The 22,871-nt window shown below is 35.5% G+C and overlaps 1 protein-coding gene across 1 annotated transcript in view; it reads left to right on the plus strand.

Annotated features, from left to right (window-relative positions):
• LOC129265157 (protein unc-79 homolog) overlaps positions 1–22,871 on the plus strand; it is a 71,792-nt gene that overhangs the window by 44,637 nt on the left and 4,284 nt on the right. The window contains exons 34-49 of the mRNA XM_054903155.2: positions 3,976–4,138; positions 6,256–6,647; positions 8,884–9,078; positions 9,451–9,851; positions 11,668–11,808; positions 12,110–12,148; positions 12,598–12,713; positions 16,582–16,667; positions 17,060–17,227; positions 17,724–17,903; positions 18,321–18,503; positions 19,012–19,101; positions 19,383–19,561; positions 20,054–20,303; positions 21,016–21,156; positions 21,526–21,603. Of these exons, the coding sequence (XP_054759130.2) occupies positions 3,976–4,138; positions 6,256–6,647; positions 8,884–9,078; positions 9,451–9,851; positions 11,668–11,808; positions 12,110–12,148; positions 12,598–12,713; positions 16,582–16,667; positions 17,060–17,227; positions 17,724–17,903; positions 18,321–18,503; positions 19,012–19,101; positions 19,383–19,561; positions 20,054–20,303; positions 21,016–21,156; positions 21,526–21,603 (2,802 nt within the window). The remainder of the gene's footprint in view (positions 1–3,975; positions 4,139–6,255; positions 6,648–8,883; positions 9,079–9,450; positions 9,852–11,667; positions 11,809–12,109; positions 12,149–12,597; positions 12,714–16,581; positions 16,668–17,059; positions 17,228–17,723; positions 17,904–18,320; positions 18,504–19,011; positions 19,102–19,382; positions 19,562–20,053; positions 20,304–21,015; positions 21,157–21,525; positions 21,604–22,871) is intronic.

Genomic DNA, 22,871 nt, shown 5'->3' on the forward strand with positions numbered 1-22,871 from the left:
TCCTGGTTTATGTCTCTACTCATTGTACTCTACAAGGTAAGTCTTTAGAAGAAACCTTAAAACTCACACCCTATGGTTTCTTGAACCTCACTGCAGACACTCCTGGTTTATGTCTCTACTCATTGTACTCTACAAGGTAAGTCTTTAGAAGAAACCTTAAAACTCACACCCTATGGTTCCTTGAACCTCACTGCAGACACTCCTGGTTTATGTCTCTACTCATTGTACTCTACAAGGTAAGTCTTTAGAAGAAACCTTAAAACTCACACCCTATGGTTCCCTGAACCTCACTGCAGACACTCCTGGTTTATGTCTCTACTCATTGTACTCTACAAGGTAAGTCTTTAGAAGAAACCTTAAAACTCACACCCTATGGTTCCTTGAACCTCACTGCAGACACTCCTGGTTTATGTCTCTACTCATTGTACTCTACAAGGTAAGTCTTTAGAAGAAACATTGAAACTCACACCCTATGGTTCCTTGAACCTCACTGCAGACACTCCTGGTTTATGTCTCTACTCATTGTACTCTACAAGGTAAGTCTTTAGAAGAAACATTGAAACTCACACCCTATGGTTCCTTGAACCTCACTGCAGACACTCCTGGTTTATGTCTCTACTCATTGTACTCTACAAGGTAAGTCTTTAGAAGAAACCTTAAAACTCACACCCTATGGTTCCCTGAACCTCACTGCAGACACTCCTGGTTTATGTCTCTACTCATTGTACTCTACAAGGTAAGTCTTTAGAAGAAACCTTAAAACTCACACCATATGGTTCCCTGAACCTCACTGCAGACACTCCTGGTTTATGTCTCTACTCATTGTACTCTACAAGGTAAGTCTTTAGAAGAAACCTTAAAACTCACACCATATGGTTCCCTGAACCTCACTGCAGACACTCCTGGTTTATGTCTCTACTCATTGTACTCTACAAGGTAAGTCTTTAGAAGAAACATTGAAACTCACACCCTATGGTTCCTTGAACCTCACTGCAGACACTCCTGGTTTATGTCTCTACTCATTGTACTCTACAAGGTAAGTCTTTAGAAGAAACCTTAAAACTCACACCCTATGGTTCCTTGAACCTCACTGCAGACACTCCTGGTTTATGTCTCTACTCATTGTACTCTACAAGGTAAGTCTTTAGAAGAAACCTTAAAACTCACACCCTATGGTTCCTTGAACCTCACTGCAGACACTCCTGGTTTATGTCTCTACTCATTGTACTCTACAAGGTAAGTCTTTTGAAGAAACCTTAAAACTCACACCATATGGTTCCCTGAACCTCACTGCAGACACTCCTGGTTTATGTCTCTACTCATTGTACTCTACAAGGTAAGTCTTTAGAAGAAACCTTAAAACTCACACCATATGGTTCCCTGAACCTCACTGCAGACACTCCTGGTTTATGTCTCTACTCATTGTACTCTACAAGGTAAGTCTTTAGAAGAAACATTGAAACTCACACCCTATGGTTCCTTGAACCTCACTGCAGACACTCCTGGTTTATGTCTCTACTCATTGTACTCTACAAGGTAAGTCTTTAGAAGAAACCTTAAAACTCACACCCTATGGTTCCTTGAACCTCACTGCAGACACTCCTGGTTTATGTCTCTACTCATTGTACTCTACAAGGTAAGTCTTTAGAAGAAACATTGAAACTCACACCCTATGGTTCCTTGAACCTCACTGCAGACACTCCTGGTTTATGTCTCTACTCATTGTACTCTACAAGGTAAGTCTTTAGAAGAAACATTGAAACTCACACCCTATGGTTCCTTGAACCTCACTGCAGACACTCCTGGATTATGTCTCTACTCATTGTACTCTACAAGGTAAGTCTTTAGAAGAAACATTGAAACTCACACCCTATGGTTCCTTGAACCTCACTGCAGACACTCCTGGTTTATGTCTCTACTCATTGTACTCTACAAGGTAAGTCTTTAGAAGAAACATTGAAACTCACACCCTATGGTTCCTTGAACCTCACTGCAGATACTCCTGGTTTATGTCTCTACTTATTGTACTCTACAAGGTAAGTCTTTTGAAGAAACCTTGAAACTCACACCCTATGGTTCCTTGAACCTCACTGCAGACACTCCTGGTTTATGTCTCTACTTATTGTACTCTACAAGGTAAGTCTTTAGAAGAAACCTTAAAACTCACACCCTATGGTTCCTTGAACCTCACTGCAGACATTCCTGGTTTATGTCTCTACTTATTGTACTCTACAAGGTAGGTCTTTAGAAGAAACCTTAAAACTCACACCCTATGGTTCCTTGAACCTCACTGCAGACACTCCTGGTTTATGTCTCTACTCATTGTACTCTACAAGGTAAGTCTTTAGAAGAAACATTGAAACTCACACCCTATGGTTCCTTGAACCTCACTGCAGACACTCCTGGTTTATGTCTCTACTCATTGTACTCTACAAAGTAAGTCTTTAGAAGAAACCTTAAAACTCACACCCTATGGTTCCTTGAACCTCACTGCAGACACTCCTGGTTTACATGTATGTCTCTACTTATTGTACTCTACAAGGTAAGTCTTTTGAAGAAACCTTAAAACTCACACCCTATGGTTCCTTGAACCTCACTGCAGACACTCCTGGTTTATGTCTCTACTTATTGTACTCTACAAGGTAAGTCTTTAGAAGAAACCTTGAAACCCACACCCTATGGTTCCTTGAACCTCACTGCAGACACTCCTGGTTTATGTCTCTACTTATTGTACTCTACAAGGTAAGTCTTTTGAAGAAACCTTAAAACTCACACCCTATGGTTCCTTGAACCTCACTGCAGACACTCCTGGTTTACATGTATGTCTCTACTTATTGTACTCTACAAGGTAAGTCTTTAGAAGAAACCTTAAAACTCACACCCTATGGTTCCTTGAACCACACTGCAAACGCTCCTGGTTTATGTCTCTACTCATTGTACTCTACAAGGTAAGTCTTTAGAAGAAACCTTGAAACTCACACCCTATGGTTCCTTGAACCTCACTGCAGACACTCCTGGTTTATGTCTCTACTCATTGTACTCTACAAGGTAAGTCTTTAGAAGAAACCTTGAAACTCACACCCTATGGTTCCTTGAACCTCACTGCAGACACTCCTGGTTTATGTCTCTACTTATTGTACTCTACAAGGTAAGTCTTTAGAAGAAACCTTGAAACTCACACCCTATGGTTCCTTGAACCTCACTGCAGACACTCCTGGTTTATGTCTCTACTCATTGTACTCTACAAGGTAAGTCTTTAGAAGAAACCTTGAAACTCACACCCTATGGTTCCTTGAACCTCACTGCAGACACTCCTGGTTTATGTCTCTACTTATTGTACTCTACAAGGTAAGTCTTTAGAAGAAACCTTAAAACTCACACCCTATGGTTCCTTGAACCTCACTGCAGACACTCCTGGTTTATGTCTCTACTCATTGTACTCTACAAGGTAAGTCTTTTGAAGAAACCTTGAAACTCACACCCTATGGTTCCTTGAACCTCACTGCAGACACTCCTGGTTTATGTCTCTACTCATTGTACTCTACAAGGTAAGTCTTTAGAAGAAACCTTGAAACTCACACCCTATGGTTCCTTGAACCTCACTGCAGACACTCCTGGTTTATGTCTCTACTTATTGTACTCTACAAGGTAAGTCTTTTGAAGAAACCTTAAAACTCACATCCTATGGTTCCTTGAACCCCACTGCAGACACACTTGCACACCAGTATATAATTTTGATTACAATAAAAGATTTCATTATTGTGATATCTTTAGATGATCTCTCTATAAGCATGTTAAACTTATTTATTGGTATGGTATCGAAGTACTTAAGTAATCCTTGATCTGATATGGCAAGTAAGAATTTACAATTAAGTAATACGGAGATCAAATAGTAGTATAACCTATTAATGATTCAAATCTTTAGAACTTGTATGAACTTATATAACCATTGGTTTTCCCTGCTTATTTTCTTAGTATTCCATAGACCAAGCTGAATTGAAGACCACACTGAAGGCTTTAGTGCGTATCACTATGAATGTATTAGAATCACAGCGTCATATCTGTAAACCAAAGAGACCAGAACCACCACAACCAGAGGATATCTGGGGTGCTACCTTGCCCAACAAAAACAAATCAGGTATCAGATTGCCTATGATGATGGAATGAAAGAATGAAGTGTTGTCAGTAAAGTCATTCACATGGGATTACCTGTGAAGAAAATGTTGACCAATTCTTTGTGCAGCCACCAATAAAACTGTTAATACATTTCCCAATTTTTCTACACAGTCTATAATTCTCTGCAGTACAAGGTGACTTTTTTCATAAATCTGTAAAGAAAAATCTCAATTTTTTTAAAGAGAATTCTGGTTTAGCAAAATATATAATTTTGATGAATATTCTAACACACTTAGTAAACGTTTCTAGATTAAACTGATTTAGACTCAAGACTTTGCACTGAGTATTATGAAATTTAAAGCTGGTGGGTGATTTTGGAAAGGTGATGTGGCAACCCATGAAATAATGGTAATTTCATGAATTATTGAAAAACAATGAAACAACACCTGCATACATGTGTTAAAAATGTACTGTAAAGAAAAGAGCATGAGTAAAACTACATATATGAAGAATTTAGTTGCAAAAGGGGTTAGGTCCACTTTGGACCATTCCGAGAAAAACCATGTTTTTTTATTCTCAGTTATTGCAATATTCTTATGAGAAACTAAATTGTCATGATGTACTACCCTATCATGTGAACATAAAATTGGGTATAAAAGAAATCTACCTGTCTTCAATTTTTTTTTCTATATATTCTTTTAAAAATTATTATTGTGGACCTAACCCCTTTTTGCAAGCAAACTGAAATGAATCCAATCTATTTTGATGAAAAATAAAGATTTTTCTTTGCCACTTTTATTAACGTTTTCATGTGAATTTCAAATTTTCTTTGTTTTCATCTGAGCGACTAAAAATTTAGAGGTTTTGAGACAGAAAACAATAAAATTTATGAACAATGGACCTAACCCCTTTTGACAAATAAACACTTCAGAAGAGTTTGTTTGCAAAAGGGGTTAGGTCCACTCCAAGAAAATCATTTTTTTTCTTCCCATATTGCAATATTCTTATGCGAAACTAAATTTTCATGATATCCTACCATGAGAACATGAAATCGGGTATTAAAAAAATCTACCCGTCTTCATATTATTTAAAATATTCTTTTCCAAAAAAATTATGTGTGGACCTAACCCCTTTTGCAACCAAACTGAAAAGGACCTAACCCCTTTTGAAAAAAAAAAGATATTTATTTGCCATTTTAGATCACTTTTTAATGGGAATTTCAACTTTTCTTTGGTATCATCTTATAGAGCTACTAAAAATCTATACATTGAGAAAAAAAAATCAAATTTGATGAAAAATGGACCTAACCCCTTTTGCAAGTGAGCTCTTCATATCGTGCTTCATGCCATTCATCAATACAAAGTAAGCCAGAGCCAGTAGTGGTGACAGTGATTGAACAGGGAAATGGTTAAAGGAGAATGAAACTCTTGGAGCAAGTTAGCTTTTGTGAAAGCAGAAAAATCAAAGAATAAGATCAACAAAAGTTTGAGTAAAATAGGACTAGCAATAGAAGAGTTATGAGCATTTGAATGTCGAGATCACTAATGCTATGGAGATCCTCCCATTGGCAATGTGACCAAGATCTATGATGTCACAGATGAACAACTCTCCCCTTTTGGACACTGAAAATATACCCCAAAACATCTCTTTTTGCTCATTCTAATCATATGACAAACGATTCATCCATGATATAATGTTGTGAAACCTCGGTACTTGTCCTCTCATAAAGAGAACACCTCACCTTGTGATAGACTCTATAAAAGTGAGAATATATGTGAAATAAGTACTAAAGTAATGAGGAAGTTGTACGTGTGTGACATCACAGATCTTGGTCGCATTGCCAATCGGAGGATCTACATGGCATTAGTGATCTCAATATTCAAATGCTCATAACTTTCTTATTATTCATTCAATCTTCCTCAGACTTTCAACAATATGTTTCTTTGATTTTTCTCTTTGATATGGATTCAGCTGGTTTCAAGGGTTTCATTCTCCTTTAATGTAGGGGCAAGATTACTAAGTTTATGTTTACATAACAGATTACGGTACCTAAAAGAAAGATCCTTGTAAAGTTGTATGGATTCTTCCTGCATTTATATATGAGCAAATTTTGATATAAATTACCTTTCAATTTTTCAGAGTCAAGCCTTCCTCGTGAGGATGATATCAGTGAGGAACTTGGTTCCATCTCATCAGTTGGTCCAAACACCCCTCTCCTTACCTCCACCACTACCACCACCACTGCTATCAAGACCACTGAACCTAGCAGCCCACCAGGTGACACGCCCTCCTCTCCTACCCCTAGGGTGGAGTTTATTACCCCTGGTCAAGTTATTACTACTATCAGCAGTGGAGGTGGAGGTGGTAGAGGAACAGGTGGTGGAGTGGCTGTTCCCAAGGAGGATCCACGTGTACCCCAGCATCAGGAACTGGAGCTAGAGCCTGAGATGCTCTTTGTGTCAGAAGATGAGGTTATCAATCTACCTATCAACTCTTCAAGTAGGAACTTTGTTGCATCTACTATTCTTGAGGTAAGAACATCAAATTATGCAATCAATCATGTTGAATACCTTTTTAAGCTTTCAACTGGGATATGGCATGCCAAATATATGTCTCAATATCAAGGTGAATTTGCAGATTTGTTGAACATATCAACTGAAAGAACACATTTTCAGGTCAAAGCATTTTTTTCCTTTATTTGAATTTAAATACAGTCATTGATTTCTTATTATTTCAAGAAATACTTTTTGCCTCATTTTTAGCTCATCCGGCCCGAAGGGCAAGATGAGCTTGTGGCGTGGCGTCCGTCGTCCGTCCACAATTTCAAAATGCTTCTTCTTCGCCATTTCAAGTCCGATTTCAATTCTGTTTGCATTATATGATAGCACTAGGTGGGGGATTCAAAACTTCTACACAGAATTTTGAAACTCATTAAATATGCTAATTTATGTGCATTTTTCAAAATTCACAAAAAATGCTTCTTCTTTATTTGTTGACCGATTTTGAATTTTTTGCTTCCATCTAGTAGAGCTTCATTAGGTTCACCAAACTTCTACACAGGATTTTGAAATTTTGAGTATAACAATTTTTATGCTAATTTATGCGAAAATTAATTAATGCATATTTTTAAAAATTCACATAAAATGCTTCTTCTTCTGAATTTTTTGACCGATCTTGATTTTTTGTCTTCCAACTGGTAGAGCTTCATGAGGTTCACCAAACTTCTACACAGAATTTTGAGTAGAAAATTATTTATGCTAATTTATGCGAAATTCATAAATCACTGAAAATGCCTCTTTATTTGTTGACTGTATTTCAAAATGCTTCTTCTTCGTCATTTCAAGTCTGATTTCAATTCTGTTTGCTTTTTATGATAGCATTAGGTGGGGGATTCAAAACTTCTACATAAAATTTTGAAACTCATTAAATATGCTAATTTATGCGCATTTTTCAAAATTCACAAAAATGCTTCTTTATTTGTTGACCGATTTTGAATTTTTTGCTTCCATCTGGTAGAGCTTCATGAGGTTCACCAAAATTCTACACAGAATTTTGAAATTTTGAGTAGAACAATTTCTATGCTAATTTATGCGAAATTAATTTATGCATATTTTTAAAAATTCACATAAAATGCTTCTTCTGAATTTGTTGACCGATTTTGATTTTTTTTCTTTCATCTGGTAGAGCGTCATGAGGTTCACCAAACTTCTACACAGAATTTTGAACTTTTGACTAGAAACTTTGTAATGCTAATTTATGCGTATTTTTAAAAATTCATATAAAATGCTTCTTCTTTATTTGTTGACCATTTTTTTTTTTTTTTTCTTCCATCTGGTAGAGCTGCCTGGGGAACACCAAACTTGTACACAAAATTTTGAAATTTTGTCTAGAAAATTATTAATGCTAATTTATGCAAAATTTATTCATAAATCACAAAAAATGATTTTCTCCTTCATTTGTTGATCAGTTTCAATTTGTTTGCTTTATATGATAGCTCTAGGTGGTGATACAAAATTTCAACACAGAATTTTGAAACTCATTAATATGCTAATTTATTCATATATTTTCAAAACTCACAAAAAATACTTATTTATTTGTTTGATTGATTTTGATTATTTTTCTTCCATCTGAGAGCTACATGAGGTTCATCAAGGTTCTACACAAGAGTTAAGAAATTTTGACTAGAAAATTATTTATGCTGATTTATATGAAATTTATTCATGCTTCTATGTCATTTCTTCATCAATTTCAATTCTATATCCTCAATCTATGTCACCAATATCATTCACTACAATGTCAACTGGGCTGAAATTAAAATTGTGTTAAATTTCGTTGCGAGATGCCGGATGAGCTCCACATCATTGATGTGCTAGTTGTTATGCTTAAATGATAATATTTCTGTTTTATGTAATTAACAGGAGCAAGTAACAATGCATAATGATATGATATTTTTTTTCAATGGAAATACAATTAAAACTTAAACAGCAACAAAATATGACTGGGGATTACCAAAAAGAAATTTCATATTAATATTTATCATATTAATGTTTAAAAAGTATCCCTATTCCAGTCATTTGTGAAGTCATGTATGACTTCAGTAACATTCAAATTCAATTCCACATTTATTTCCAAACGTAAAAGCATAAATACATTTATAAAACTTACAATACAATGTGATAAATGTACCATGACATATAGACAATAAGACATCTTTATAGAACACTTCAAACATATGTATTTATTTATTCATTTATTCATTTGATTTAGGTTGAAGAAGAAGAAGAGCCTGAACCAGAGCTTGAGGTGGTAGAAGACTTTGAAATGATTCAACCTCTACAGACCTTAGACTCAGTAGTTGAACCTATCAAAGCTACTGCTACATTTGTAGCTGAGGAACCAATGAAAGCTACTCCTACCTTTGTAGCAGAGCAACCTGAGACTGTTACTCATACAGCAGCTCAGGTATATACTTTCTTCTAATAATCAATAGTGAAGTGGGATTTAATGATATCACATATGAACAGACATAGCAGGAGGAGGTTAATATCCTCTAAATTATATATCTTTAAAAGGTCTAAACATAACAAAACTAAAAAGATATACTAGTTCGTATTTCAATTTAGATAAGTTGCATGGTGTTTTGCCTTGTATATTTCATAGAACATTATTCACTACTTTGCACTTTTATGCACAACATTTAAACCTATTCATATATGCAGAGATTTTCTGTGATAAGTACAAAGCTCAGACTAATTATGAATGTATAGAAACCTATAAGTCCTTACAAGTTTTAAGATTTCAGTGTTGTACCTATTCTTAAATCTTTTACGACAGTTTGTAACTGAATTAGAGACAGCTACTGTGCAGAGCCTGACTGTTGAACCTCAGGTCATTCAAGCTGCTACTGTCCAGACAGCTACCGTAGCAGAGACCAAACCTAAGACAATCCAACCAAAGTTCCGAACCAAGAAACGTCGAAAGATGGGTGTGGCCACCATCATGTCATCAAATCAGAGCAGTGGAGAGAACTCGCCAGCAGTAGGAGGGGGTGGGGATGGGGTGCAATTTGACCTTCCAGTAGATTCCCCTGGTGGTAGAGGAAAAGGAGGAGATAAGAATAAGAAGAGATCTCAAAAACTTAAAGAACAAGCACAGAAATCACCAGAGAAGAGAAGCAGTGTCTACTCAGCAGTCAGACGATATCATGAAGATAAAAACTTTATGGCTCTTACCAAGTAAGTGTCAATCATCACTTTTTCATCCAATGATTGATTGTAGACATCAAACCATGAAACACACACAAAGCAAACTTAATGTTAAACTGGAAATGAGTGTATGAAAAAATTCTGCGAATTGGAGTCGCTACTCTGATCAAATTAAGGTTCCACTGGTTTTTTTGTCTCGCCTGCATAGCAGAGCGAGACTATAGGCGCCGCTTTTCCGGCGGCGGCGGCGTCAACATCAAATCTTAACCTAAATTTTTTAAATGACATCATAACTTAGAAAGTATATGGACCTAGTTCATGAAACTTGGACATAAGGTTAATCAAGTATTACTGAACATCCTGCCTGAGTTTCAGGTCACATGACTAAGGTCAAAGGTCATTTAGGGTCAATGAACTTAGACCATGTTGGGAGAATTATTTTCAAAATCTTAACCGAAGGTTAAGTTTTTGAAATGACATCATAACTTAGAAAGTATATGGACCTAGTTCATGAAACTTGGGCATAAGGTTAATCAAGTATTAGCGAACATCCTGCTCGAGTTTCAGGTCACATGACCAAGGTCAAAGGTCATTTAGGGTCAATGAACTTTGGTCAAGTTGGGGGTATTTGTTGAATTACTATCATAACTTTGAAAATTTATGGATCTAGTTCATGAAACTTGGACATAAGGTTAATCAAGTATTAGTGAACATCCTTCCTGAGTTTCAGGTCACATGACCAAGGTCAATGGTCATTTAGGGTCAATGAACTTTGGCCAAGTTGGGGGTATTTGTTGAATTACCTTCATAACTTTGAAAATTTATGGATCTAGTTCATGAAACTTGGACATTAGGTTAATCAAGTACCACTGAATATCCTGTGCGAGTTTCAGGTCACATGACCATGGTCAATGGTCATTTAAGGTCAATGAACTTTGGCCGTTTTGGGGGTCTTTGTTAAATTACCATCCTAACTCTGAAGGTTTATGGATCTACTTCATAAAACTTGGACATAAGAGTAATCGAGTATCACTGAACATCCTGTACGAGTTTCAGGTCACATGACCATGGTCAAAGGTCATTTAAGGTCAATGAACTTTGGCCGTGTTGGGGGTATATGTTGAATTACCATTCTAACTCTGAAGTTTATGGATCTATTTCATAAAACTTAGGATATAAGAGTAATCAAGTATCACTGAACATCCCCTGTGAGTTTCAGGTCACAAAACCAAGGTCAAAGGTCAGTTAAGGTCAATAAACTTAGGTCATGTTGGGGTAATTGTTGAATTGCCATCATAACTTTGAAAGTTTATGGATAGAGTGAATGAAATGTGGACATGGGTGTAGTTGACAAGTCTTAAGTCACCGTTCAAATGTCATCTATGGTCAATGAACGTGGTATTATGTCATTATATGAATGGTGTTTTTGTGAATGATTATCTTACAGTAGTTTTCAAAGTTAGCACTGCTGCTATATTAAATCGCGTAATGCAGGCGAGACTGCCAGAGGCGTTCCACTTGTTTTGTGTGTGTGTGTGTTTATTGGTATGTATGGGTTTGATTCTTAAATCTTTCGCATAGAGTTCATAACATATTCCAAATGCTTTGGGTAAATTGCTGTTGGATATACAATTATTCTTCACAGTTCTCATAGTTTTGGTAATTATGTAGACAGACACACAAAAAGTGAGTATTCCTCTTTGTGCAATGGTACGGTATCTTGCAATAGGTGAGAGACTCAATTAAACAAATCTTTGCCTCCTTGGTTGAATAGAGCATATATTTCTTTTACCTCTTGTGAAATGTTGCTCAATCTTTCATTTGTATACTATTAAATTGTCTGCAGGTGCACTGATTGTGGTGCTTTACTGGAGGAGTATGATGATGATACTATCTCATTGGCTATAGTAGTCCTATCAACATTTGTACACCGTGATCCTGAGTTAGCTGCACCTCTCCTACTTGAGATGCTACAGGTTGTCGGCCGGTGAGTCTCTCCCCCTCCCCCCTCCCTTTCATTTGAAGGAGGAGGTTTACAAAGTTATTGGCATCATTTGACCCCAGCTCATTTTGCTCCTTAATAAGCTGTAGAATTGAAGACATTTTCATAGAAGGAGAAAGGAATTGCAACTATCCTGTCAAAATGATCAATATTTTGTTCTGGAATTAAAATCTGTAATTGATTGAACATCATAGCATAGAAACTTATATCACTACATGAAAATCCAAAGAATATTCCATGTATTTAAAAATGTGTATTTCACTTTTCTTTGATATTTATCACACAGAGTTGCCTCAGCTACTTTCTATCCTTGGCAGAGTGAAAGGTAAGAATTAGTCTACCATTCAGTTATAAATAAAATGTAGTCTAAATGAGAAATATTTCATCAAACTAATGTTTTGGTTCCATACATGTATTTGCTTGATACATTGTATTAAATTGAATTTAATATTGTGTTTATTCAGTATTAGCTGCCAACCAAGAAAATTCAATACATAGATGTACAGTTGTGCTCAAAGATAGTGAACCCCACCACAAAATGCACTCGTTCTCGCTGAGCATTGGATGTAGACAACAAAACTGCAATGTTCTGCGAGCCCATAGAAACTTTATTGAATCTAATATTTTATCACCTGACTTCACAATTAAATATTGAAAAATAACAGAACTTCTACACTTTAAATATGGTTATTTTCTACTGGGGTTCACTAACTTTTGAGCACCACTGTGTATAATACATGTGATCTAATAGAATGTATTATTGTGTATCTTCAGTATTGGTTGCCCACCTGGACATTGTTGTACTGTGGCCAAACAGTTCTTACGCTGTACCCTTCATCAACTTGCACCTAATGGGGTTTTCCCTCAACTCTTCCTCAGCAAGATTGAAGGTTAGTTCATCAGTCCACATCTCATGATGGTTTCATCAGTTTGGGTCATTATCAACATTTGGGACCTTTCGCAAACCTTAGGGTCCCCTAGCACAAAAGTTAACGCTTAATCATACACTTGATTTTTTTTAATTTTTTTTTTTTAATTAATTTATTTCCAATTCATTAAAAATACAAGTTGACATCATGATCATGTACAAACAAAGAGACAATAAAAATTAAAACATATCATTGAAACATAAATAAATACAGACGAAAGTGATAATCAAAGTATTATTGCCAAATCATTGAAACAATATAAAAACAAGACGAGAGATAAATGAATGGGAAACAGGAGTGTACTAAAAAGCCAGGAGAAGGCTTGTTAAAACGCACACACCCAAAATAAATAAATTCTTAAAATAATTGTAATATATGGATGCGGCAAGTAGCAAAAGAACAAAAACAAATAAAACAAAAACATCAACATAAAAACATCAACAACAAGACATATAAAGCAAGTCTAATGGAAATTATAGTACGATGAGGATCTTAGTAACTTTGGATCAGTTTATTTTTATATTGCTTTTTAAAAATATTATGAAAGGTAATATTAAATTGTTCAAGATTCAGACTATTCCATATTGTGGGACCAGTGTGACGCAGTGAAAATTTAGATAAGTCATTCTTGTAATTCCATCTGTGAAGTTTTCGTGAAGACCTTGTATAGTGATTATGTATATTACAATTGAAAGAAAACATATTCATTAATTGAGGAGAAAGGGTTCCAGTATGATACCGCTGCATTAAAGAAGCAATCTGTAGTTTATTAATATCTTGTAATTTAAGGGTTCTTAACAACTTAAATAGTTTCGAAGTAGGTGCTCTATAATCTGATCCCATACAAATACGTATAGCTTTTTTCTGTAATAAAAACAGTTTGTGTAGATGGCAAGAATATGTATTTCCCCATATTGAGTTACAATAGGTCAAATGTGATAAAATGAAAGCGTTAAAAAGAGTAAATAAAATGTTTTTTGGCAAGTCATATTTGAGTCGATTTAGAACTCCAATAAAACGAGAAACCTTATTACAAATAAAATTAATGTGAACATCCCAACAGAGTGTGTTACTCAATATAACACCTAGAAATTGCACAGAGTCATAGAATTGGAGACGGGTTCCGTCTATCTTTAAAACAATGTTGGAAGTATTATATTCACTTCGTGAATTGAAGTGTATCAGACTGAATTTTTTAGCCATCAAATTACCTACTAATTCATTAAATTTTGAAGATAAATAGTATTTAGATGGTTCAGATGTATAGAGACCATCATCTTATTCGATATTTTCTAATATGTTGTCTTCAGAAATCGTAGATTTATGAACGTTTGTAATTTCATCTTGAGAGTGAAAGGTAGATAAAAACAAGGCCTCGAAATCAGTGTCGTCTAATTCGTAGAAGGGTAGAAAATGAGAAAAATTTGGTTCTTCGTTCGAATCTGAACAAGAGATATAGTTTAAGTCCTCAGTAGGAGTCAGATCAGTAATTACAGTGTTATTTTTTGACATTACGAATACAACAAAAACAAAACAGGGCAAAACAAAAATCAAATTGAACAACAACAAAAAATCGAATCAAATATCAAATATTGTAAAATTGAAATGAGAATATGAGGGGAAAATCTTTCATTGGAATGCATCAGGAATGTCTAGTATTTATTGCACATCATACTAGTTTGCGTAGTTGTTCGAAGTGTTCATATACTTTCAAGGTCCTTTGTATTTCGTATGGATTTTTTGATCAACTTTCCTTGCGTAGCCGGTACAAGTGCAATTATTCTACCGTCGAAAGACCACGCATCCTTGACTTTCTTATGACTTTTTGCCGCCCTCAGAAGTTCTTGATTGGTCTGAGTAAGTGCTTCATCAATGGCCATACCAGTTCCTTTCAGCCTTCGTCGAGCTCTGATCACTGCGTTGCGTGCCCGATACGTGCAGAATTTGACGATGATAGCGCGAGGCTTCTTATTCTTAGCGCCCTCTGTAGTTTCCTTCCTGTTAACGCTGGTGTTCCTTGGAGCCAAACGATGAGATCGGTCGAGGTCTGCTTTTGAAAGTGGCACACCGAGTTGCTCGCTCGCAATCCTACATACAACGTCATCTGTATTTTCGGACTCACTCTCTCTGACTCCAAAAAACTTCAAACAATTGCGACGAGAATATTGTTCAGCTTCATTCATCGCTATTTTCATGTTGTTAATCGACGTTGATTGGTTGTCGAGAATGCCATTCAAACGATTAATCTCCTCCTCTCGAACTTTTAATGAGGCTTCAAGCTCCAGCAGCTTTCCTTCACTTTGCTCAATCCGTTCTATTGTATCTGAATTAGTTTTCTCGAGATGGTCAAGGCGTGAAATGAGGGCGGAGATTTTTAAGATTGATTGTACATTATAGTCAATAGAATCTAACATAGAAAACTGCTCTACAATCAATGCTAAGCTTTGTGTTACAGGGGGTTACAGGCCCTACAGATCTGCTTTTCGTGTGCAAAATTCTTTCCAGCGACACCCGCACCATACATGCATGTACATTACGACTGATGGCTGGAGATATTCGAAATGCAGGACCTACAATAGATTATGACATGGATAAGAAAGTGGTTATTCAAACAAATCGAGTACATATTGAGTGAGGAAAAAGTTACTGAATTAAGGCTTAGGTATAGATCATTACAGTCCATTAAATCGATATTGCATTTAATGTGGATTATTGGTGGATCTCTGGCAATTGATTCCATGGGTCAAATCACCTCTCCAGCAGAAACCATTTCGCATGCGTTGATTATGTACACAGCATGTATACGTCTGAACAAGGAGTTACCTTGGTCTGAACACGTACCAGCCGAAGTTGCGGGGTTTTTTCTTTTGTTTACTCCTACACAAGCGATATGCCTCTAGCACACAATGTAATGGGCATTATGTTTTACTTTCCCCAGAAATGGGGGATTAGATTCGAATTCCCGGGGGGACCACTTCCATTGATGAGTGGATACCAGGCACGACCATGCGGTTTCGAAAAGCACCCTAAACAAGGGAAGCAAGGCTTTTCCAGATTATGAAAATGCATCTCTTAACAAGTATTTAGCTTGTGAAACCCTACAAGTATTGAAAACATATCCTCCTTCCTTTTCAGTATTTAAAACATCGTTTTTGACACCCTTATAACGTTACATAGGCCTATACGTAACGTACTTGCCCACTCTTTCCCTTTTTACGCGTGGTCGCGCCTGGTATCCACTCTTCAATGGAAGTGGGCCCCCCAGGCGGCCTCTCGAGCTCTGGGAGGAACCAAATGTGGCTTTGGAAAGTCGTCCTAAATCGGATATATCGCTGTTACCATAGTAGCAACCAGAATTTTGCACACGAAACGCAGATTGAATGTTTCCGTTCCAGATGCGAAACGAAAAAAAATCTCATGTCACACAATTTGCATTGCAGGACAGAGTTTTACAACCATGATGATGAAACCAATGTCTCTTCCAGAATAAACTACCGTCGCAAATAAGCGTTCGCATTCTCCAACGAAAGGTCGGGATTGTTTGATTAATACTTGTGATAAAACCATGTGGAAGACATGAGAAGACCTTTTGTCCTTGCATTTACTGTTCTTTTTTTTTAAACTAAACTTTATATCAGATCTTCCTTTCTCAATATTCAAACCTGATTTTGTCTCTTCAAATGTATACCATTATCTAGACGAAGATTTAAAAAAAAACAGATTCTTTAGAAGGAATCTATTGACTGTAGTATATTATATCCTTTTTTCCTTTACATACAATTGTATTCTTTTTTTTTTTTGCTTGATTTCATCATTTATTATATTTTAGATCAAAGCTTCCTACCTACAATGGCATCATCTCTTCAAGATTTCAATGAACTCAACCCAACTGAAGCTATCATTCATCTTCTTGAGGTTTGTCCTTACACTATCTTACATTCTCTTACAGTGTCATAATTTAGTATGATTATACTTGTTATATATTAAACCATATATGAGTTCTGCTATGAGAAAGAGTATAAAGGAATGTTCAAAGTAAGTTGGCATGACTCAAGAAAGGTAATCTAAAAGAAAATCATTGCTCTAACCAAAAGCAGCAAACTGAGAGTGGATACAACAGGATTTTTTTTTTTGCTAACAAAGGGCATGTATATATGGATTTCCAAAAATAGAAGAAAAAAAATTTAAAAATATTTTAAGTCCAAAATTGCCTTTTTTCCCTTCAAAGTTAGTTCAGCAGGCAAAGCTTCATTGTGTGTTAATCAATGACATTTAAATGTATTCCTTTCTCACTTGCATTTGAGCAGGGACTGAATGATAGACGTAACCTACCACCGCTACGTACCATGTTAGTATTAATGAACATGGCAAACTACATGGATTCATTACCCATTGAAGGCTCTACAGCTTGGGGTAACCTTGTACCTCTCTTTGATACCTTCTTCAGAAAACTACTTACATCCATGCCTGAAAATGTAAGTTAGACATACCAATTGACAATTACTATCAAGATACTATATGCATATAAACCTTTGTAGATCAATTCTTCATTTGCCCATAAAACACATGTGCATAAAACTGTATAGTCCATAGAAATGATGGGATATATTCAGGAAATAAATGTAATTGTTAGACCCGATAGTCCATTTTATAATACATAGGGCAATAATATTGCTTCCAAGTGAGCAAAAAAATGCATTCATTAAATACTTCTGGCATGTTTATCATGAACTCCAGAAATTAGACATTTAAAAAAAAATCTTTTGTTATTCATGCTAATGAAGAGATGAAGTTACCACAAGCATCAAACTTAGAAAATATATTTGGCATACGTTTCAAAACAAAAAAATATTTACTCTGAATTACAAAGAATGGGATCAATTTACCCCTTCATATATCTTAATGATAAATAATGTGATTAAAAAATTGTACTTACCTTTCTGTAATACATATTTTCTCTCTTCGTCACAGTGTGATGTTAATGATCTGTTCCGAATCTTTGAGGTCCTTCTGCGTAGTCCAGCCACAAAGAGTCTACCAACCTTGTTGGACCCTATGGGCAAACTGATTAGCTTTGCCATAGTGAGAGCTCGGTTTAAGCTCACTCATCTATTAGAGATCTGTACCCTCTGTAATAGGATCTTTGCAAAGGTAACAGCAGCTTTATTAGTCATCCTTTTGAATTCATCTACTATTTTATTCCATATTCTCATTATTCATGCTCTTCCTTTAATTTGACATTCATTAAAGATGTACTTTTTCATCTTTTTTTTCCTTCATGATTGGTTTAGCTCTGCATCCCTCTCTGAATTTATTTCTCATTCTTATTATTCTTCTCTCTATCCACTCATTCCATTTTGTCACAACTTCTCCACATCTATCTCTCTTTGTTTCTCTTGTGCATTATTGCAAGTTAGGTTGTGAATTACCCTGTTTGTTTGTAACAATACTTTGGGAGATATTAAACCAACCTCCTTTCCAGCACTATTAAAATATGACTTTCTGAAGAGAATGTAAAGGTAACCTAGAAACATTCATGCAAAGTTTCCCATCTTTCATATGATATAGGAGAGGGAGAAGCAGTCATTTGCACGGGTAGTGTCTCTAGAACTGGTCCAGGCTTTGAAGTTTAAGACCAATCTTCCTGATATCAACCTGATTCAATTAGTTCAGTTTGTTGTGATGGATGCAGGAGGAAAGATGAGTGACTTTGGTCATATGGAGGCTGATATAGAGGTGGAGATGGCTATGGTAAGCACACAATTAAATCAATGCAGGTGATAATAAACCTCCTGGGAAACACATTTTAAAATGGTAATGGTAAGCTAAGTTGCAATAGTTTGTATTCAACCTAGTAAGCATTGTGGAGAACAGTAGATGAGATGATAACCCTCACTGAGAATCAGAAAAATCAGAAGGAAGGTGATTAAATTATAATCCCATAGTAATGAGAGCAAAAGCTCATTTAATTTGGTCAACAACAAAAATAAATTAATAAAAAAATAAAATAAAAGCACTTGCCCATATGGCACACTGGACATGGTGTGATTTTATTGATTTTATAAAGTGACAACCATATAACAAACGAAAAATGTTTGACAGATCAACTTATGCACATGGTGTGACTATTCAATTAGGAATTACATAGTAATTTTCTATGTAATTTCTTTGTAATATATTCTCAGTCTGACTAAGGCAGAGACATTAATATCAATTGTGTGTAGTTGAGAATCCATCTAGTTTTTGTTTGATTTTACAGAACTCAACAGGAGCCACAGACTGTATGAGACAATATATCAGTGATGCTACCGAATACATAGGAGATCTTCATACACTCACTAAAGTAAAGGTAGGAAATTATTTTACTTAAAGTATCTCTACAATTAACATATTTAGTAATTCATTAAGTTCTTAAAAACAATAATGTTTTAGAAAATGTTACTGAGCTTTTGATACATAAATCATGATGATGTTGCATGAAACAGTCTACATTAAAAATTGAAAACTTAAGTTGGAATAATTCTGCTATTGACTTAAAAACTCTGGTAAAAAGTAGCCTGAGTTTTCTCTGTTAAATAGTTTTATGTGACAGTACCCAGATCATGAATATCTGTTTGATTTCTTTTGTAGAATAATCTTCGAGGAGGATCTCAGAATTTGAATGAGGATACTTTGGGTAGTCAACTGAAAGCTGGAGTAGCTCAGATAGTTGCTTTAGAGTTCACCAAGGCTAACGGTCGAGAAGGACCAAAGGCTATACAAAGATATCTACCATGGCTCTATCATCCACCATCCGCTGTTCAACAAGGGTAAGAAGAGAGTAAAGTCATTGATTGATTTTATTATGTCTTTAGATAGTGATCACCAACTTTGCATTGCCTAAAGAAAGTTCTACCAGATAGCATTTTTGGTTACCCCCTACTCCATCGTTATCAACCCTTAACTCTCTCTGTCTTTCTCTAATTCACTTTTTCTTGTAAATCCTTTTGTGATTTATTTCTTGTTTCACATGAGAGATCTCTTTTTTTCCTGAATATTAGAATAATGTAAATGAATATTTTAGTATGCCTGCCGTATGGTCCCCTCAAGCATGAAGATTCAATTGGCGCATTATAGCTCATCATTTTTACTTTGTAGTAGAGTGATAGTAAGCAACATAAGGAAATATCACTATTTATGAATTTTATGAAGATTATCAATGAACTTTATTTATACATCCCAGTTATGAATAATAAGTGCTTCTGCAAGACAAAAATTCCAACCCAATATCTAACCTCATGATTATTATTTTCTTTTTGCAGACCCAAGGAATTCATAGACTGCATTGCCCATGTTCGTCTGTTGTCTTGGTTATTACTTGGTTCCTTGACCCATGCAGCCCTCTGCCCACCATCCTTCACTAATAGTGGTTTGATCAGTCAGCCTATACCATTAGATGCTGGTAACCATATTGCTGATCACATACAGGTTATATTAGCAGGGTTTGCTGAGCAGTCTAAGGCTTCAGTTCTTCATATGTCATCTTTATTCCATGCATTCATCCTCTGTCAGGTATGGAGGGTCATCAGAAGGCCACTATTGTTCACATATTCTGTTATTGGTTCAAATCAATCTTAACTATGAACATATTCACTTGTTATTGGTTAAAATCAATCTTAACTATAGAATACCATTCATATAAGTTGCACTGTCAATAGGTAGTGTGTACCTGGGTAAGCACCTACTATTAGAACAATCATTGCCGTAGTCTGCTCAATTTGTGAAAAGGAATCTCTTGTCAGTTTGTATATATAAAAAAAGTGTATCTGCTTGTTTGCTTGATAATCCTAACCTTGTTTTGTATTTCATACTTTTACTGAATATTGCAATTTAAAAGTATGCCTGATAATAACAATAATAGTTGGATTTATGAAGTGATTTTTGCCTGAGGATACAAAGCACTGCTATTATTACCCCGGCTTTAGCTGTGCTGCCATATAGCCGCTTAAGCATTCAAGGAATTTCTTCCTACTGGGGACCCATTGATTCACCTCACCAGGGTTGAGTGCAGCACAATGTGGGTAAATTTCTTGCTGAAAGAAAATACGCCATGTCTGGGAATCGAACCCACGTTTCTCAGATTGAAAGAGGAGAGTCATAATCACTAGACCACAACGCACACAAGTAGTTGCTATAATCAATTTTTAAATTGCTTTACAGTACCTTCCCCCATGTTTATATCAGTGTTGATTACATAATCATTTTTTCTATCAATATTAAACAGCTTTGGACAATGTACTGTGAGCAGATGGCATGTATGAATACTCCAAACTCTGATGCTCATACATCAGCTACATTCAGTATTATGGATTTCTGGAGTAGAGTAACTCCTGGTGTACTACAGCTTCTCTCACACTCTAAAGTGGTAAGAATACACCTCATCATAGTCATCCATCATATTACTTCATTTATCTTACTTAAAATTAAGATTATAAAAATCTGGCTCCTTATTTGATATCAGTTATTTATGTCTTTATCAACATAAGTTTGTTTTATTATACAAAGTGGTCCCTGCACATTGTCTATTAGAATTATAGAATTGTTTATCTAACAGGTTAAGCTTGACTGCTCCATTGCCCTATAGATGTCAGCTTGTCATATATGTTCATGTTGGTCATTTGTCACATAACTAGGTTAAAGGAGCTTTGTTTTGTTTCAAATCCTATTTCTATTATTTTATTATATTTTAAACCTTTTTTTCTTTACTATAATATTGTGATTTTATTCATGATAGTTGGCTGATATGGTGAACCTTCACTTCTTGAGCTTGATGGAAGCTCTCCAAGAATGCAACTCTTCTGTTTTAGCCAAGGTAAACTTATGAAGTCTGGTTTTATTTCAAACATAACATGACTCTGAGACATACAATATCTGTGTGTTTTTTTCCTCTTTTGAATAAAAAGGTCGATGTCTGTTGGACACATTGTATTAAAAACTTAAAGAGTAATATTGGAAAAGAGAGGTCCACAAAAAGCAAAACTTGAAATAAAGAGAAAGGGACAAATGAAGAGAGAAAGAACAAAATCAACAAGAAAAAAAGGGGGGATATTATAGAGCTTACAAATATAACTATAGTTTTAAGTATGGTTACAGGTTTAGACATAGCCTGAGGACTCTGATATGTGAAGGATTGATGTGTTGTGCTTTAGATACAAGGCTATGCTATGGTAGAGAAGGAAAAAAATGGATGATGATAATCTTGGATTGAAGCAAGATGAGGTCATACCAAGCTGATGGATTACTCCTGAAACGCCAATTTAGAAGCTTTTGCCTGATTCAAGTTTATTCATATATGATAGTTATGCCTTTTTTTCATTAATCTACTGATCATATATGATTTTTATAAAGTTGCCTAGGAATGCAATAATTGTGGTTCATCAGAATTAAACAAAATTGACTTCACTTTAATGGATGCTGCCATATTTTGCTGCTTAACCCTATCTAGGCCGGGGGGGCTTGGAGCCCCCCCCCCTCAACGATTCACGCAATATTTTCGCTGCACAAATTTTTTGTTACCGCGCCGCTCACTGTCTTTTTACTTTCAAGTCTTGCGCAACTTTTGAGACCAATTTTGCGTCACCCGGGTACGTGGTTCGGAAATTACGCAACATATCTAAGTGCATGTCAGACCAAAAATTGCTCCAAAACATGATTTTGTGTACAAAGTCAATGCAAATTGTGTTTTCAACCAAAAATCATAAATGTATGATTATTTTTAGTTTTGCTGGTCTAAATGTATTTATTTTATGCTTTTTATGATCTCAGAAGAGTCCCCAACAAATTTCATTGAAAAAACAATGAAAAACAAAAGGTAAAAAAAAAGAAATGCATAAGAAATTGCAAAAAACAATAGAATACATAATTTTGTTCATGTACACTTGCTAAGAACACCACAAAGAGTTTCTATACCAAAAATTAGAACATTTGGAGCTTTATTTAGGGAGTAAGAGGAAAAAGTATGATTTTGCATACTAATTACGCATAAATTAGCATAATCACTTAATAGCAATTCGCATGAAATAAATCACTATACAATTTTGTAGATTATGTCCCAGACAACCCGCGTGCCAATTTTTGGCG

Source organism: Lytechinus pictus, chromosome 7, assembly GCF_037042905.1.
Source record: "Lytechinus pictus isolate F3 Inbred chromosome 7, Lp3.0, whole genome shotgun sequence".
In the NCBI taxonomy this organism is placed as follows: Eukaryota; Metazoa; Echinodermata; class Echinoidea; order Temnopleuroida; family Toxopneustidae; genus Lytechinus; species Lytechinus pictus.